At 43.7% G+C, this 19,845-nt stretch overlaps 1 protein-coding gene across 3 annotated transcripts in view; it reads left to right on the plus strand.

The window, feature by feature from the left end:
* Positions 1–19,845, plus strand: part of LOC139275494 (nucleolar protein 4-like) — a 713,059-nt gene that overhangs the window by 576,097 nt on the left and 117,117 nt on the right. For all 3 annotated transcript variants that reach the window (XM_070892678.1, XM_070892672.1, XM_070892684.1), the window contains exon 7: positions 14,141–14,320. In XM_070892678.1, coding sequence (XP_070748779.1) covers positions 14,141–14,320 — 180 coding nt within the window. The remainder of the gene's footprint in view (positions 1–14,140; positions 14,321–19,845) is intronic.

Consider the following 19,845-nt stretch of genomic DNA (forward strand, 5'->3'; position numbering starts at 1 on the left):
AAGGACAACAAAAGAAAATTTAAAAATGCAGGATAAATGTTTTTACTAAAAGTAAATATGTGGAACAGATTACAGGCATGGGTGGTGGAACCGGAAACCTGAATGTGTTTCAAGAAAGAACGAGACAGGTTCTTGTCAATAATTGGGATTCTGGGTTATTAGAATTGAACCAATACTCTGGATAGGTGGGCGAGATAGACAAAGGTCTTCTCCCGCTTGAAACTGTTACTATGGGCCCAAGTTTGTCGCGACACTTAGAACGGCGCACGTCCATGAGGTGCGGTGATTTTCTGCAACAAAAAGCGCGCCTAAAACTTACCGAGGAATTCTCCCCACTCCTCGGGACCTCTGCACATGCGCGGTAGAGTGTGCGTGTATGTACAGTAGCTCCTCACCCCCGAATCTCTGCAGGCTGTGTGGGAGGGGCACTGAGTACGCCGCCCCTAGCCCTGGCCGAATAGACTCCTGGAGCGGGTGACCGACTATGCGGAGGAGAAGGAGATCCTGAGCTCGGACCTGGAGACGCCAATGTTCGTCATCGGAGACAGGAGATCCCGGGACAGAAAGTCAAACAAGAAAGGGAGAAGGAGCTGGCAAAAGTGACCATCAAGAAGGAAGATGTCGAACTCATTATGAACGAGATGGAGATTTCTTGAAGGGCGGCAGAGCGTGGTCTCCGGGAGCATGTGAAAAATGTCGAAGCCTTGATTGCTCTCACTGACTGAGGCCATCGAGTGTTCCTTGGGAATGTCTCGGAGATGTTTGGTGGGGACGGGGATAGCAGGAAAGCAAAGAGATTGGGGGCAAGACGTGAGTAGGATGGGACCTGGGCAGGCTCGTCTGTTTAACGTTGCCCGCTGTTTGGGGGCAGGATTGGGGCGGTCTCCGTGAAATGAATGGTTTGCTTGTGCAAGAGTTTCTCGTTGTGCCCCGGCGCTGAATCCTAAAGATGGGCACAGCCTTCCAAACGGAAAAGATTGAAAGGACTCAGAACTTGAAACAATAAAATCCAAGCTCACTGAATCAAAAAAAAGGGATTCCCATAGTGTTGCCCAGGTGCGTTTTGTTACTGGGAACAAGATCCGCAGGATACTGAAGTCCAAGGGGCTGGCTCCAGACCTTCCAGAGGATTTGTACCATTTAATCAAGAGGGTACTTCTATCTACCCCCTCCCCTCTCTCTCTTCCCCACTCCTCTTCCTCCCTCTCTCTTCCCCACTGTCTCTCTTCTCCCCCTCTCTCTGCCCCTCTCTCTTCCCCAGTGTCTCTCTTCTCCCCCTCTCTTTCCCCCCTTCTCTTCTCCCCCTCTCTTCCCCCTCTCTCTTTCCCCCTCTCTCTTACCCCCCTCTCTCTCCCCACTCTCTCTTCCCCCCCTTCTTCCCCCCTCTCATTTCTTCTCCCCCCCCTCATCCCCCTTCCTCTTCCTCCCCCTCCTCCTCCTCTCCCCTCCTCCTCTCTCCTCCCTCCTCTCCCCTCTCCTCCTCTTCCCCCCCTCACCTCCCCTCCCCTCCTCCTCCTCTCCCCCCCTGCCCCACCACCTTCCCTTCACATAAAGGTAGGACTTCTATTTTTTATTTGTTATTGATTGAGTGATTGCTTATTAGGTGCAGGGTTCTTTCTATTTTTTATTTGTTAATTAATTGCTTATTACTTTTTGTGCTTTGTTTAATGTTTTGTAAAACTTGGTGCAGGTCCTCTCAGCTTCCTTGTATTTTTTATTTGTTATTGAACGCTTATTTTTGTGCTTTGTTTAGTGCTTGGTGCTTTAAATGTACTTCTTTGTTTAGTGCTTAAGTGCTTTAAATGTACTTATGCTTCTTTAATGTTGTTGTAAAGGTATTTAGTGCTTTGGAAAATCCTTTCCCTTCCCTTCCTCCCCCCCGCCCCCCCACCCACCCCCCCACCTCCCCCCCCCCCCGCTATCTCTGGCTACCTGCGCTGATTTCTTAAGTCTCCGCAAGGCTTTTCTAGTGTACAAAAGTGGACACATACGCTGGCCTAAGTTAGTTGGGAATAACTTTTCGATGGCTAAACTTGCTTAAATGGCCAAAACAGGCGTAAGTGGCTGGTAATGCCCCTTTTGAAAAAAAAATGAACTAAAAAGAAACTGAATTAACTCACTTAAACTGGAGCAAACTAAATGGGGAGAATTGCAATTTTTAGGATACTCCAAAAAAAATTAGTTGCTCCAAAAAAATAGGAGCAATTCCTGGGGAAACTTGGGCCCTATGTTACTGTATATTATTTGGAAAATAGCTAATAAGGTTAAGATTATGTGGCCTGAAATCGAAACAAACAAGATACCAGAGAATTTGGCTGACTTTCTGGTTTTAGGTCAAATAGCAACTTGTCTGAATTACACAATTGTGAGGACCTGTTTTCTATATGTTTTCAAGTTACACAATAACATAATTTGCAAAGTTTAAAAAATGCAGGGAGGTAAAATTGGGTTAGATTTTGCAATTTAATGTTCCTGGCACAGAGTTTCACACAATGGGAATGTCGATCAGGAATTGTGTGCGGTCAGTCTACTTTCTCATCCATTAATCTCATTAACAGAAAATCATGCAGGAAACATGGACCACAGTGTCTAAATTCCCAATATGTGCTTCCTTTGTCCAAAACTGCATTCTGAGTGCTGATTCATAAAATCTATCTGATTATTCACTACTAATTTTTTACATCTTTTACATTTCTATACCTAGTTTATGTTCTATTGTCTATGACTAGATTGTGTTTATTTCAACATGAAAAATTCAATAAAAATTAATGTTTTATGTTAAAACAATCACTGTAATATGCACTAGCAAAATAAAGTGAAAATGACTAAAAACAATTAAATGGAGTATCTAATTCTGTTATGCTGTGCTATGTGACAGTGTAGACAACTTGATCCAGCAAATGTTATTCTATTTATCCTATATTCTGAAATAGGAAGTGAAGAACACTTAACATGACAATCATACTGTACTTAGTATTTAGTAATATGCGCTTATTCAAAGCTAAATTTCTAATAATTAAATGGAGTCACTTTGTTCATGGATAACAAAGTAATTAATTCCCACAAAAATATCAATCTTTGCTTAAAGCAGATAAAAATGTTTTTTGTTGTTGTTTAAATGGCTTGTAACAAAAAGCAGCAATAACAAAAATTATCATTTGAGTATACTAAGATTTTGAAATATAAAAACAAAAGATGTTTTCAATTTAATTCAACTTGTTCACATTTTATTTTTGTGCTATTCTCACTTTCGTGTGGCAGTCATATTAAGTGATTGGAACCAATAATAATTTTCTTTTATTTTGAAACTGAGTCATCATCATAGGCAGTCCCTCGGAATCGAAGAAGACTCTTAAAATGAGTTCTTAGGTGGCTGAACAGTCCAATACGTGAGCCACAGATTCTGTCACAGGTGGGACAGATAGTCGTTGAGGGAAGGGCTGGGTGGGACAGGTTTGCCACATGCTCTTTCCGCTGCCTGTGCTTGATTTCTGCATGCTTTTGGCGATGAGATGCAAGGTGCTCAGCGCCCTTCCGGATACACTTCCTCCACTTAGGGCAGTCTTTGACCAGGGACTCCCAGGGGTCAGTGGGGATGACGCACTTTATCAGGGAGGCTTTGAGGGTGTACTTGTAATGCTTCCGCTGCCCATCTTTGGCTCGTTTACTGTGAAGGAGTTCCGAGTGGAGCACTTGTTTTGGGAGTCTCGTGTCTGGCATGCGAACTATGTGGCCTGCCCAGCGGAGCTGATCAAGTGTGGTCAGTGCTTCGATGCTGGGATGTTGGTCTGGTTGAGGATGCTAATGTTGGTGCATCTGTCCTCCTAGGGGATTTGTAGGATCTTCCGGAGATCGTTGGTGGTATTTCTCCAGCGACTTGCGGTGTCTACTGTACATGGTCCATGTCTCCGAGCCATACAGGAGGGCGGGTATTACTACAGCCCTGTAGACCATGAGCTTGGTGGCAGTTTTGAGGGCCTGGTCTTCAAACACTCTTTAAGGTCTAACAATCCACATTTGTTTTCTGATGTCTGTGGGCAGGACTGGACGGTAGCTGGGTCCCTGCAATTTCCTGGTGGGCTATAATTCCAGGAAATTTGGGGCCAATCAGTTTAACATTAAAAATAGTGGCAGGGAACTAGATCAACAAAAAGAGTGATTTGCATTATTTGCACTATAAATATTGTGAAGTGAGATCATTTGGAATAAAGGAAAGACCTTTTTGGTGGGCTTCATTTTCTAAATATTTCAAAGCTCGTATTCCCACCTCTATAGAAGCTGGTATCTTGTACACACAAACTTGTGATGGCAAATTAACATCTCTCCTCCAAATCCTACTGATTCTGCTTAGCCATGATTCAAGTATTTGAATTGGATCTTCCTTCAACCTTGCTTCTTTCACTGCCAATAATGGAACAGATAAACAGTGCACTGGTTGTTGAAGTGTTCCAGCAATCTGGCAGCCTTGCTAGAAAATTGTTTCAATGGAAGAGACTCCAGTTCAAACAACATTTAGAGCTGGGAACTGAATCATATTTTAAATGGGATTTCAGTGTTTTTTGATAGCATTCTTTGCCTTTTCTATTAAATACATTTAATAACTTAATTTTCCCCACTCACTGAGAACGGAGCAGGTGAGCTGTTAAAATGGAACGGCTCTATTTTCTACTCTGTTCCTGATGATCTCTGATTTTAATGCCACTGATTTTGGCGGCCTATAAAGCGCCTGCCGAATTCAGGCTCGAGCCTCATGCATAAATGCAAATTGGGGTTGTATGATGTCAGTAGGATCCCAATGCTACTTCAAGTGGGCCTTGACCAGGGGGTACTTCTGTGGCTCATCAAGTTGTTGTTTAAAGGAAAGCTGCTGAAAGTGAGATTTTTTTTGCAGTCTTTTGGCCAATTCTTGAGATTGACTGCAGGTATTTGAAATATTTTTGCACTATTGTATTATGAACGCTTTGCCTACATTCTTTATTACCCATGATGCTTTTTTATTTAGCCAGTCCATTGTCCCAGCTGTATTTCAACTTTGGGATAAGGGGCAGGATGGCTTTAGGTGACAAATGATACCTGCTACACTTGTAGCTCCTGATGGCATTTTATAGGAACAGGAGTGGACCATGCGGCCCCTCGAGCCTGTTCCGCCAAGCAATTAGATCATGGCTGATCTGTACCTCAACTCCATTTACCCACCTTTATTCCATATCACTTGAAATCCTTTCTTGACAAAAATCTATCAATCTCAGTCTTGAAAGTTTCAATGGACCCAGCATCCATAGCCTTTTGGTGTAAGGAGTTCCAGATTTCCACTACCCTTTGTACAAAAAAAAGTTCCTGATTTCACTCCTAAGTGGTCTACCTATAATTTTAAGATTATGCCCTCTTGCACTGGATTCCACATACTAGAGGAAATAGTTTCTCTGCATTTACTCTATTAAATCCTTTTGTAATTTTGGATGGTCACCAGAGGGGCACTACAATGAAACACATGGTGAGACAGAATTAGAATTAAGCAAGTTATCGGAATGCTTAAAGGAAAGTTCCTACAATAGGTGCCAAGCACAGACTCATGAATTCTGGTATTATGTTATATGCTTCATAACTTGGCAATCAGTAAAGAATTAGTGATAGTTGTTCTGGAGGGTGGCAGAAAGGCTGATGATGACACTGCTGATTCCATAGACCAGGCCCATGAAGAACATGAAACTGTTGCATTGACTAGTACTGCGAGAGTACTGAGAGGTAAACTCATTTGGGACAACTTCATAGACCAATATTTTTTGGGAGGTCTCAGCCGATCAAAAATCTGTCATCTCTCCCCAACTTCACCATGGCCTATGTAAAATCCTTGCTCCTCACAGCTAGCTATCAGATCCTAAACCTGAGTTTCAGCATCAGCACATTACCTATTCCCTGTTGCCTAATAAGAGAAAGAAGCACCAAACAGTCCTTGTATCAATAATTCCAGTGATTTATTACAACTATTTACAAAAACATTTCTTGGCATAATATTTTGTCTTTTCCTGCAGGAGGAATGCATTGTGTTAATTTGTTGTAGGAGCCTCCAGATCATGCAATCACAATCTGTCAGGATACATTGAATTTATGATAATAGTAGTATGTGGAAGTGTAAGGTTTCTAAATCTCTGGCATTAAATTGATAGCGATACGATTCTTTTTAAACAATTCGGAACAGTTTATTAAACACACACACATTTATCAGCAGTCGTCATTACCCTACGGATCTTAATTAGTTACAATAGATACAATGTTACAATAAGGATTTATAAAAAGGTATACGTCACTTTCCTCTGGCTGGCTGGCTGAACACACGGCCTGTTGTCTCAGCTGGTCTTTGAGCGGGAAGTCTTGCCGTGTGTCCAGGAGAGGAGGAGAGAGAGTGAAAAAGTCTTTGGCTGAGTTCTTATACTCCTTAAGTCCATTGTTCCTCAGAAAGCCCCAGGATTGGATCTTGGTTCCAGGGCAGTTCCTTATTGGCTCTCCTCACACATGTGGCTGTCTGGACTGGCCCAGCCATCTTTTGATTAGATTAAGTTAATGGCTTTCCAATTAAGACAATACACAAACAGGCCATGCTGGAAGCCTGTCCGCTTCCATTTTGTTCCAACACTCAGCCTTTCCGTATAATCTACACTTTTAACATTTATACATACACAGAATCAATGTTATCATTAATAAACACTTTTATTCTTACAAACGAAAGCAAAAAACCAGGCCGTGAGACTTCAGTGTGTGAACATGTATTACAGGATGTCAGAAATTTGACATGAGTGATGGCAGGTTACACTGCTTTTGAGGCATTGCTTGAATATTGGCCCTCTCTGTGTTTCACTAAACTTTCTTGTTATTCAGCTGAGAACTCTCTTACTTTTGCTGACTTATAACATCATTAAACTTCTTTTGACACTGTAAAAGGATGATGGAGGTACCTCTCACAGTCACAGTCATTTCCTTCCAAATGACCCATGTTGCTGCATTTGATGGCATCTTTTCAGCTATTGCAACAACTGCATCCTTTGCTCCTCTCATTTCTGACAGCAAGGTCTCAACATCAGCCTCAGCAAGATTGAATGCTCACCTTTTTCCTCCTTGTGAAGTTGCCATTGTATTCCCTCTTGCCGGAGGCTGCTCACCCATTAAATTGATTCTTCCCTTTAAACGAGAAGTTGCATCCTTTCTCTGCCCTCTTCCCAAATATACCAGCCCCACCCCCACTCCCTAGCCTATCTGGAATACTTCTTCTTTCATACGGTAGTAGCAAATCAAATATCAATATCTAAGATGGATATCCAGGCCAAAGCTTCCGGTGTAACAGTGTGGATATCTTGTAGGCTGCCTGCAAATTTCCTCTGAGGATAGTGCTCAATGATGTGCTCCAGAGAGCTCCACAGTCACATGATCAGGATGCTTTAATCTTCCACATATAGAGAAAATGGCAGCATCTAACATGACCAGTTCTGAAGCAATTGATAGTTGTCCACTGTTTGTGAGGAAGGCTTGATCCTTCAGGTTGTACTATGGGGTCCTCTATAAGGAATCCATTCTGTTTGTCGCAGTTCTTCCAAGCATTTCGCCATCGGTCATCAAAGCTGAGGGGAAATCGCTGAAGGGCTGAGGCAACAGTCCAAAATAGCCTTCTAGATTTGAGACGGGTTGGTGGTAGGTTGTTCAAGTTGGCCTGGATCGGCATGTCTTTGCTGGTGTAGCGGTTGTATTTTCTGGAGACTGCATATTCGCGGTGTAGGTGTGGTGGTGCTATGTTTGCAAGTGTACTGGTGATAATTCTTACAGGACACCGAACTTGTTAAATCGACCTCCCGGTGACAGTAGCAAACCAAGCAAATCAAAACTGGGCTACTGCAGACAGGGTTCACTTTGTCCTTGTCCTGTCCAGCATTATATAAAGTAGTTAACCCCAAGGTTCCAATCGGGTTAACATCCTTGGATGTTTGCCTGCAGAATTCCCTACCCGTCATGCTTCTGCCCATGCATCCGAGACCCAGGTATTTTAAGGCCATAAATCCTAGATTCATGTCACTAATTTTTAAATTCATGTTGGCGGTATTGATGTTGCTCGCAAGACCAGCATGTATTGCCCATCCCTAGTTGCCCTTGAGAAGGTGGCAGTGAGCTGCCACACAAGGGGTTATTACACAAAATTAGTGTTCATGGGATTGGGGGTAATATATTAGCATGGATAGAGGATTGGTTAATGACAGAAAACAGAGAGTAGGAATAAACGGATCATTTCCACATTGGCAGGCTGTAACTAGTGGGGTACCGCAAGGATCAGTGCTTGGGCCTCAGCTATTTACAATCTATATCCATGACTTAGATGAGGGGATCGAATGTAATGTATCCAAGTTTGCTGATGATACAAAGTTAGATGGGAAAGTAAGTTGTGAGGAGGATGCAAAGAAACTACAAAGGGATATACCGTATATACTCGCGTATCATGCGACTTTTGAAGACCTAAATTGTAACCTAAATTTGGGGGGTCGCATGATACGCGAGATACAAAATTTGCGGGTGTGAAGTGCTGGCCAAGATTAGGCTGTTAGGCTGTTAAGCAGACCGTATCCACGCTGAATCTCGGCAGGTATCTCCTGGGCTGGATTGCAGCCTCTATTGTCGCTTGTACTGTATCGGGGGGGATGAGAGAGAGTCGCGGAGGTCGGGGGGGAGAGAGAGTCGCGGAGGTCGGGTGGGGGGAGGAAAGAGACCGGACCGGATCCGACCTGACCCCTGCTCTCCCTACCCCAGCGACCCGACCTCCGCTCCCCCAACTCTCCCCCCCCCCCCCCACCCGGCAACCCGACCTCCGCTTCCCCCCGGTGACCCAACCCGACCTCCTCTTCACCCCCCCCCCCCACCCCCCAGCGACCCGACCTCCGCCACCCACAACTCCCTCTGAAGTTTGCTGCATTATTAGAGGCTCCATCTATCTCAGCCCATGCTTCTTTTGCCCGCAAACACAGTAGAGGCTGTGGCTGAACGACGCTAGTCAAGCCAGCTGGAACGATTGCTGTATCGGTGTTCGATTCGCGAACAGCTTTCACAGCAGAATCCACTCGATGTTTCATGTTAAGGTCTGCATTCGATCTCAAAAAAGTGACTCGCATGATACATGAGATATATGGTAAAATCATGTTTTGGGGACGAAAATTTAGGGGTCGCATGATACGCGAGATCGCAGGATCCGCGAGTATATACGGTAGATGGGTTAAGTAAGTGGGCAAGAACATGGCAGATAGAATGAAATGTGAAGTTATCCACTTTGGTAGGAAAAGTAGAAAAGCAGACTACTTTTGAAATGGTGAGTGATTGGGAAATGTTGGTATTCAGATGGATCTGTGTGTGCTTGTACACAAATCACTGAAAGTTAACATGTAGGTATAGCAAGCAATTAGGAAAGCAAATAATATGTTCATCTTTATTACAAAAGGATTGGAATATAAGAGTAAAGAAGTCTTATTGCAATTATATCAGGCCTTAGTGAGACCAAACCGGGAGTACTGTGTACAGTTTTGGGGGACTAAATTGCCCAGCGCCCCGATTGGGACTGTAACCTTCCGGGGCCAGAACATTTATTGACAGCCCGGAAGTTCCGCCCCAACGCAGAAATGGGCCTTACACCCCTCAAAGGAAGCGGAGTGCTGCCCCTGGCGCTCCGCTCCCTTTGTGGAGCGCTCCCGGGGCGGTAGCAGGCTGCCGATACGAGTGCTACGCGGATGCTCCACGTAGCGCTGATGTGCTACAATGCCCCTATCCTTACATTAAAGGGGAGGGTCGCTGCGTACTCTACATGGACTTTGGTGGCCACCACTGCACCAACAGGGGTACATGAGACCGAGCTAGCAGCCCGGCACCTAAGACGGAGTGCCGGCTGCACAATGATGACCCGGTCCACGCAAGGGCCGCCATGGTCAAACCGACCCAAGTGTCGGCCAACCAACAAAGATGGTGGCCCGGGACACTGCAGGCCTCCTCTTTAAACAACGCCCCAGAGCGGATGTCCGCCAGCTTTGTGATCTGTGAAGCTGACGTTGACATCCGCCCGTGCCAGCCTCATGGCCTGTGGAGCAGTTTTGCCCCGCAGGGCGTTAAGGTGTCAGCGTGGGGCAGAGAGGGGTCACATGCATGCCGATGACATCATTGTTGGTTGCACGGCGGCCCTTGGAGTTAACCGCAGGGCGCGGCGCGGCTGGGACAGTGCCTCCGGGGCAATTTACAGGGAGGTGGTAGCGCCCCCTCCGCTGGGCGAAAATTGCCTTGTGTGCCATTAGTTCCCCCTGACGGCGCTAACGGAGTGCAAAAAAGGGACAATTTTGCCCCATTGGTCTCCTTACCTAAGGAAGGATATCCTTGCCTTTGTGAGAATGCATGAAGGTTCACCAGACTGATTCATGGGATGGGGGGGATTGTCCTATGAGAGGTGATCTTATTGAAACATATAAAATTCTTACAGGGCTTAACAGGGTGGATGCTGAAATGATGTTTCCCTCCCTGAGCAGTCTAGAACTAGGGGTCACAGTCTCAGAATAAGGGGTCGGGCATTTAGGATTGAGATGAGGAGAAATTTCTTCATTCAAAGTGTTGTGAATCTTTGGCATTCTCTACTCTGGATGCTCAGTCGTTGAGTATATTCAAGACAGATCATTGATTTTTGGATATTAAGGGAATCTAGGGATATGGGGATAGTGAGGGAAGGTGGTGTTGAGGTAGAATATCAGCCATAATCTTATTGAATGGTGGAGCAGGTTTGAAGGGTTGAAGGGCCTAGTCCTGCTCCTATTTCTTATTTTCTTATGTTCTTATGCCTTCTTGATCGTTACAGTCCGTGTGATAAAGGTACTCCCACAGTGCAGTTAGGGAGGGATTTCCAGCCTTATGACCCAGTGACGATGAAGAAATGGCAATATATATCCAAGTCTAGATGGTGTGTGACTTGGAGGGAAAATTGGAGGTGATGGCTGCCATGCACCTTCTGCCTTTGTCCTTCTAGGTGGTAAATGTCACAGGTTTGGGAGGTGCTGTCAAAAAAGCCTTGGAGAGTTGCTACAGTGTACCTTGTAGATAGTACACACTGGAGCCACAAGTGGAGGAAGTGGACGTTTAAGGTGGTGGATGGGCTGCCTATCAAGCGGACTGCTTTGTCCTGGATGATGTTGCGCTTCTTGTATGTTGTTGCAGCTGCACCCATCCATGCAAGCGGCGAGTATTCCATCACACTCATGACTTGTGCTTTGTAGGTGGTGAAGAGGCTTTGGGGAGTCAGGAGGTTTACATAAGATTACATAGGATATACAGCACAGAAACAGGCCATTTGGCCAAACCAGTCCATGCCAGTGTTTATGCTCCACTTGAGCCTCCTCCCATCTTTCCTCATCTAACTCTGTCAGCATAATCCGCTATTCACTTCTCCCTCATATGCTTACCTTGACGGCAGCGAAGAGTGACATCATCAAGGTTCAGGTCAGTGATTGGAGCGTGGGCAGGTACAGCAGGAGTGGCGAGGTCGGGGCGAAGGAGTGGCGAGAGACTGTAGAGGGATATGATCGGGTCCCAGGAGAGGCGTAAGTTCGGGGCCAGGGGCCCAGGGGCAGCATGGGCCAGCCCACATTGCAATATGTGTGCGCACTAGGTCCGTGCAGCAGAGCAGGTCTCTAGTCATCTTGGGTAATCCTTGCCACTGGACCAAGCTCTGTCAAGCCCGTGTGGTGGCTGGTGTGCAACGGCCACCACACATTAAACAAATCCACGCACAGGCATCTCCATCCCTTCAGAATGTAGTTCAGGACCTGGAATCTTGGGTCCTTCATTGGAACACTTGTGAACTTATCCTTTTTTGGCGTGGAAGCAAGTCATCCTCATTTCGAGGGACTGCCTATGATGATGATGATGATGATATGCTTACCTAACTGCCCCTTAAGTGCATCTATACTATTCACTTTAACCACTCCCTGTAGTAGTGAGTTCCACATTCTCACCACTCCCTGGGAAGAAGTTTCTTCTGAATTCCCTATTTACTTTTTTGGTGCCTATCTTATATTGATGGTGTCTAGTTCCCCACAAGTGGAAAAATTCTCCTCTCTATATCAAAATCTTTCATAATTTTAAAAACCTCTATTAGGTCACCCCTCAGACTTTTTTCCAATATAAAAGAGACCCAGCCTGATATGTATAGCCTCGCATTTCTGGTATCATCCTTGTAAATCTTCCCAGCACCCTCTCCAGAGCCTCTATATCCTTTTTATAATATGGCGACCAGAATTGTATGCAGTACTCCAAGTGTGGTCTAACCAAGGCTATATACAGGTTTAGCATAACTTCACTACTTTTCAATTCTATCCCTCTAGAAATAAATGCTAGTGCTTGGTTTGCTTTTTTAATGGCCTTGTTAACCTGTGTCGCTACTTTTGGTGATTTGTGTATTTGTACTCCGAGGTCACTTTGTGCTTCTACCCCCTCAGTCTCACATTCTCCAAGTAATAAGCGACCTCCCTATTCTTCCTACCAAAATTTAATACCACACATTTATGTGTTGAAATTCATTTGCCAATTATATGCCACTCACTACAGAATACCCAACCTCTGATTTGCTCTAACAGCCATGGAATTTATGTGACTGATCCAGTTGAGTTTCTGGTCAATGGTGACCCCCAAGATTTTCATGGTGGGGGATTTGACGATGGTAATGCCACTGAATGTCAAAGGCAGATGATTACACTCTCTCTTGGTGGAGATTCCCACTATCTTGCACTTGTGTGGCGCGAATGTTACTTGCCATTTATCAGCCCAAACCTGGATGTTATGTAGTTCTTGCTTCATGTGGGCATGGGTTGCTTCCTTATCTGAGGAATTGCGAATGGAACTGAACACTATGTAATCATCAGCAAACAGCCTCACTTCAGATTTTATGATGGAGGGAAGGTAATTGATGAAGCAGCTGAAGATAGTTGGGCCTTAGACGCTGCCTTGAAGAACTCCTGCAACAATATTCTAGGGCTGAGCTGATTGGCCACCAACAACCACAACCATTCTCCTTTGTGCTTGGTATGACTCCAGCCACTAGAAAGTTTCCCCCCAATCCGCATTTATTTCAGTTTTACTAGGGCTCCTTGGTGCAACACCAACACCAAGGCCAGTCACTCTCACCTAACCTCTGGAATGCAGCTCTTTTGTCCATATTTTGATCATGATTGTAATGAGGTCTGGAGCTGAGTGGACCTGACAGAACCCAAACTGAGCATCACTGAGCAAGTTATTATTAAGTGAGTGCCGCTTGATAACACTGTTGACAACTCCTTCCATCACTTTGCTAATGATCGAGAGTAGGCTGATGGCATTAAATTTGCAAACATCTGAAGTGCCAATGCTAACAAATATTGGTGTTCTGATTCAGGATATTTTCATTAATCAGGCAACTGAGAAGTCATGTATAAAACTCCAGGACCACAAAATTCAAACAGAACAAGAAATGCAAGATTGAGTTGTCTGGGCTTTATGGCCTGATTTCCCGATCTTGGAGCTATTGTTAGAACACCTCTGCTCTAATGTGAATGTAAAGTGAATCTTTTTTTATTCATTCATGGGATATGGGCGTCGCTGGGAAAGTGCCTTGAGAAGGTGGTGGTGAGCCGCCTTCTTGACAACTACGTGGCTTGCTGGGCCATTTCAGAGGGCAGTTATGAGTCAGCCACAGTGCTGTGAATCTGGAGTCATGTATAGGCCAGACCGAGTAAAGACGGCAGATTTCCTTCCCTAAAGGACATTAGTGAACCAGATGGGTTTTTACACCAGTTCAGTCATTACATGGTCACCATTAATGGTACTAGCTTTTTTTTGAATTCCAGATTTATCTAATTAACTGAATTTACATTCCTGAAAATAAAACTTTTTTTATGAAGTATATATTATAATAAAGGTTATTTTTATCCTTTTTTTTGACATTTTTGAAGTTAAATTGATTCATTTAGTGGGTTTAAAGATGAGTTACATCCTGATTCTGTTAATTTTTGTCTATATAAATGAAATTATTTGAAGTTCTGTTTTTATCAATCATATTTAATACAGTAGGCTAATTGTGTTTCATGTCTGTTTTTTCCCAATGCAGTCACCTGCACACAGCTATTCTAGCTATGAGTCTCTCAGAAATGAAAGTTTAGGAGGTTGCCCCGAAGATCTGACTGTGAGTAGAGCTATTGAAGATGATGATGACCAGGATGACCATGATGATGTTGAGAAGATAATTGACTCAGATGGAGCAGAATCTGAACGCCTTAAAGCTTTTAATGTAAGTAACACTTGGGTTTTCAATGTGTATGCTCCTGAAACTATGTACTTCTGCACAATAGTGTTTGTAAGCATGTCATTTTTTTCCAAAAGTAATACCCAAGTAATTTTTCCACACTTTTAGTAGAATCATAGGAATTGCAGCATGAAAGGAGACCATTTCACTCACTGTGGCTGTGCGAGTGCTAGCTTTTCAACTTGGAGCTATCTACTTTATGTCCATTTCCCTGCCCAATCCCATATCTCTTTATATATTCTTCCTTTTCAAAGACTTATACAGTTTTATTTTAAAGAAAAGTCTCTGCCTTAATAGTTACTTGTGGTACAACATTCCATATTCTAATAATCTTCTGTGCGAAAATATTTATTTCAACTTTTCCTTTGTTCTTCAAGTGATAATCCTCAGTACATGCTTCCTTATTGCTGATTAACTAACCCGTGGAAACAACCTTTCACTATTTACCTCCTCAAAAGCTTTCATAATTGTGGAAACCTCTGTTGAACCCCTGATTAACTTGCTCTGTTCAATGAAAAACCAAAACAATTTTCAAGCCTTTCTTCATAACTATAATAGGCCTGAATTTACAATCAGAGGCTTCCCGTGGGTGGATGCCTCCGAACCACAATAAAACTACGCACCTATCTTATGATCCTGGATCCATAAAGACTCGCACTCCTCGGCCTCTACGCGTACACATGCATAGAGGCCCACATATCCCAGGGGCGCATACGGTTCGCAAGCGCCCCGAGGATCATGTGGGCCAGCCCAACCAACCAGAAAGAGGATTACCATTATGCTTATGGGGATTCCATTTATGTACGGAATCCCCATAAGCTGAATAGGAATCACCCAAAAATTACATTTTAACAAAACTGAAATTTAAAAAAAATCATTACATGTTTAACATTAATTAAATATTAATTAAATACAATTTAATTAAATATTTGAAACAGTAATTCTTTGAAAACTAAATGTAAACATTTCTCAAGGGGCCATAACACAAACTTATTTTACAGGTTTTTACATAAGAACACAAGAAATAGGAGCAGGAGTAGGCCATTTGGCCACTCATGCCTGCTCCGCCATTCAATAAAATCATGACTGATCTGATCTTGGCCTCAACTCCTTTTACCTGCCCGCTCCCCATAATCCTTGACTCCCTTATCATTCAAAAATCTGTCTATCTCCACCTTAAATACATTCAATGACCCCGCCTCCACAGCTCTCTGGGGTAGAGAATTCCAAGGATTCACGACCCAGTGAGAGAAGAAATTCCTCCTCATTTCTGTTTTAAATGGGCGACCCCTTATTCTGAAACTATGCCCGCTAGTTCTAGATTCACCCACGAGGGGAAACATTCTCTCTGCATCTACCCTGTCAAGCCCCCTCAGAATCTTATATGTTTCAATAAAATCACCTCTCATTCTTCTAAACTCCAATGAGTATAGGCCCAACCTTCTCAACCTTTTTTCATAAGACAATCCCTTCATCTCAGGATTTAACCTCATGAACCTTCTCTGAACTTCCTCCAATGCAAATATATTCCTCCTTAAATAAGGAGACCAAAACTGTACACAATACTCCAGATGTGGTCTCACCAACACCCTGTACAGCTGTAGCAGGACTTACATACTTTTATACTCCATCCCCCTTGCAATAAAGGCCAACATTCCATTTGCCTTCCTAATTAATTGCTGTACCTGAATACTAACTTTTGTGTTTCATGTACAAGGACCTCCAGATCCCTCTGTACCTCAGCATTTGGTAATCTCTCCCCATTTAAATAATAATTTGCTTTTTTATTTTTCCTACCAAAGTGGATAACCTCACATTTTCCCACATTATACTCCATCTGCCAAATCTTTGTCCATTCACTTAGCCTATTTATATTCCTTTGCATATTCTTTGTGTCCTCCTCACAACTTGCTTTCCCACCTATGTTTGTATCATTAGCAAATTTGGCTACATTAAACTCGGTCTCTTCATCCAAGTCATTAATATAGATTATAAATAGTTGAGGCCCTTGCACTGATCCTTGTGGCACGCCACTAGTTACTGTTTGCCAACCGGAAAATGAGCCATTTATCCCGACTCTCTGTTTTCTGTTAGTTAGCTGATCCTCTATCCATGCTAATATATTACCCCCAACCCTGTGAGCTCTTATCTTGTGCAGTAACCTTTTATGTTCCGGAGCCGGGGGGTGGCACACTCTTGGGATGAGGGGTGGGCTGTTTGGGGCTGGGATTGGGAGAGACTTCTTCACTTGGGGAGTTGTTGGCCTGGGGGGTTCCCTGCCGCGGAGAGTTGTTGATGCCAGTTCATTGGATGTGTTCAGGAGGGAGTTGGATGTGGTCCTTGCGGCTGGGGGAGTCGGGGAGTGTGTGGAGGGGGCGTGTGGGGGAGGTGCTGGGGTGGGTGATCAGCCATGATCTTGTTGAATGGCGGTGCAGGCTCGAAGGGCCAAATGGCCTACTCCTGCACCTATTTTCTATGTTTTTATGTTTCTATGTAGCACCTTATCGAATGTCTTCTGGAAAATCCAAATATACAACACCTGCTGAATGTTTTTAAATGTTAAAATTATTTTAATATTTATTTTCACCCTTACACTGGTAAAAGAAGGCCTTACGCCTGCTTCTACCAGGTGTAAGAGTTTCATGGGTATTCGCTTGTCAAGGGTTGAGCAAATAGCTCAACTCTCCAGAGGCGAATGTCCATTTGCTGGGGATGCAGAGCATCTGTCAAGAAGATTCTTGACAGATCGCAAGCTCTGTGTTTTCATGCATGTGCAGCGCATGCGTAAACCCGGAACTTGTGAGGCATTTATGGCCGCTTACGCACCGCGAACATAGTCATAGGCACGAGAAAATCCAGGCCAATATCTAATTCCTGGTATAATTTTAGTGAATCTTCATTGTGTGCTTTCTATGGTTCTAATATCCTTCTAGTAAAGGGATGAACAGAACTTCACATAATGGACTATGGACTAACAAATGTCCTATACAAATTGAACATAATATTCTTGCTTTTGTATTCAGTGAGCCAGTATATATAAACCAGAACTCTATTTGCCACCTTTATTGCTTTTGTACCTGTACTCCCACCATTAAAGATTCTGATCTATATTTGTGGTAAGAGACATTATAACATTATATAGTACAAATTCATAAAATATACCTTCACATTTAGCTTTTAGACTCTGGCAGAAATGATTTAATTGCGCTATTGTGTGGTGAACTGTCTTTGCATCTGTCATTAATGGCAACAAAACACAGGAATGCACGTCAAAATGTTATCCAGCCAGGACAAAAGACATTTTGCCTGTTTTTTTGCTTTTCCATTGTTAGATAAAAAGAGGATGGGTGGTTATAGAGAATTAACAATGGTTATGGCTGTGTAACCAGATTGATCACAATATAAACTGTGATATGAAATTCAAATGTTTGATGTAGATTCCAAACCCAGTGAACCTGTGACAACTTGGAACACACTCTCAAACAGTTTATTTTATAATGGTTTACAATGTTGGACTTTTTCCATTGTAATTTTTTGGCAGTTATCTTGTTATCAACAGTAGACACCATGCCTGAATATTGACTGCAGCTGTATGTCACATGACAAGAGGGGGAATTATTCCACCACATTAGAATTATATTTCAAATGATAGAGACAGTAATACATGCTGAAGTCAGGGAGCTTCACTTTATGCCCATAATTTTCTATTCATTGATTACAGTGGATAGAAAAACTACGGGTAGAGCACCGCGATTTTCTGATGTGTGGTGGAAGAAATTCAGCACTATCAGCGTGTTCTAGGGAAATTACTCCCTGTGTGCTTAATTGAGAAATAATAGTTTGTTTTACAGATATAATGGGCACATTTTCCTGAGATCCTGTATCTTGCATGTAGTGGATGGTTTGTCAGAAAATCATGGTTCCACTGTCCACAATTTCCACCCTTTAATTTCAATGGACAGAGAATCCCAGGCAGTGCCACCCATAATTTTCCAATAAACCACCTGCTGAATGCAAGGCTCTGTTAATGACAGAGTCTCAGGGCCATCTCTTCTCCTTCCATTCCCTCAACTCTTCTCCCCTCCCTCCAACTTCCCTTCTATCCCTCCCCCCCCGCCTCACCAACTCCTTCTTCCTCTACCCCCATCCACCTACCTCCTTCCTCTTCCCAATTGCTACCTTCTTCCCCTCCTCTCCCTCTATCTCACCCCTCACTCTCCCCTCTCTTGTCTTTCCCTTTCCCTCCCCCTCTGTCTATTCCATCTCTTTTCCCCTCTCTCAATCCGTCTTCTACTCCCTTCCCCCTCGCACATCCCTTATCTCTTGCCTCCCCCCCACCCCCCACACACACCCCCCCCCCCCCCCACCTCCCACCTTCTCCCTTCCCCTCACCCTTCTCTTCTTTCCCATCATCCTTTTTCTCTCCTCCAACTAAAATAATTTTGGTGCATAACTTGCTCAGCTTGGGGAGTAGGGGGCCAGGACAATTTAGTTATGGGGTTGGTGGAAACTCACACAATGACTTGGCCAACAGAGAAAGCCATATTTGCAGGGACCCTTGCTCAGGGGTGAGCGGGCACTCAAAATAAATGTACTTAATGGAGCAGACGGAGATTCAAAATAACTTGTTCAGGGGTAGGAGGTAGGATTGTTTGAATCAAAAGTAACTAACTTAACAGGTGAGGAAGTGAGGGGAAAAAAAATCAGCCACTGGAATGAAAGTTCTGCTGAGCTATGCTGCTGGAGGACAACTACTATTTTCTTTTTATGGAGCAGATGAAAGATCAAACCTGGAACTAATACAATGTTAACTGCTATGCTTCAACAGACACAACAACTTACATTTATATATGAACTCTAATGTAGAAAAGCATTCCAGTGTTCTTCAGAGTGACATACAAAAATGGAAGCTCAATCAAAGAAGAAGATATTGGGAGGGATAACCAAAAGCTAGGTCAAAGAGGTGGATTTTAAGGAGGGTGTTAAAGGAGGAGAGGAAGGTGGAAAGGCAGAGGAGATTATGAAGGGAATTCCAGGGCATGGGGCCTAGATAGTTCAAGGTGCGGCTGCCAGTAGTGGGGCAAAATGAGGGGAAGAATAAAAGACAAGCGTTGGAGCAGCAGAAAGTTCTGGAAGGGTTAGAGGGCTGAAGGAGGTAGAGATAAAGTGAGGGTCAAGGCCATGAAGAGATTTAAACACAAAGATGAGAATTTTAAATTGGAAGCATTGGAGACTCGGAAGTCAATGTAGGTCAGTGAGGACAGGAGTGATGGGTTGGTGGAGCTTTGCTCAGGATAGAGTATGGTATTAGAGTTTTGGATGAGCTGCAGCTTATAGAGCATGGAAGATGTGAGGCTACATAGGAAAGAATTTAAATAGTCAAGTTAGGAGGTGACAAAGACATGGATGAGAGTTCAGGCAGAAGTGAGCGGTCATGTGATGGAGAGGGTATAGGATCAGGGTCGCATATGATTCTGTAGTTCTGAACTATTTGGTTCAGCTTGAGACAC

Source organism: Pristiophorus japonicus, chromosome 1 (genome assembly GCF_044704955.1).
Source record: "Pristiophorus japonicus isolate sPriJap1 chromosome 1, sPriJap1.hap1, whole genome shotgun sequence".
NCBI lineage: Eukaryota > Metazoa > Chordata > Chondrichthyes > Pristiophoridae > Pristiophorus > Pristiophorus japonicus.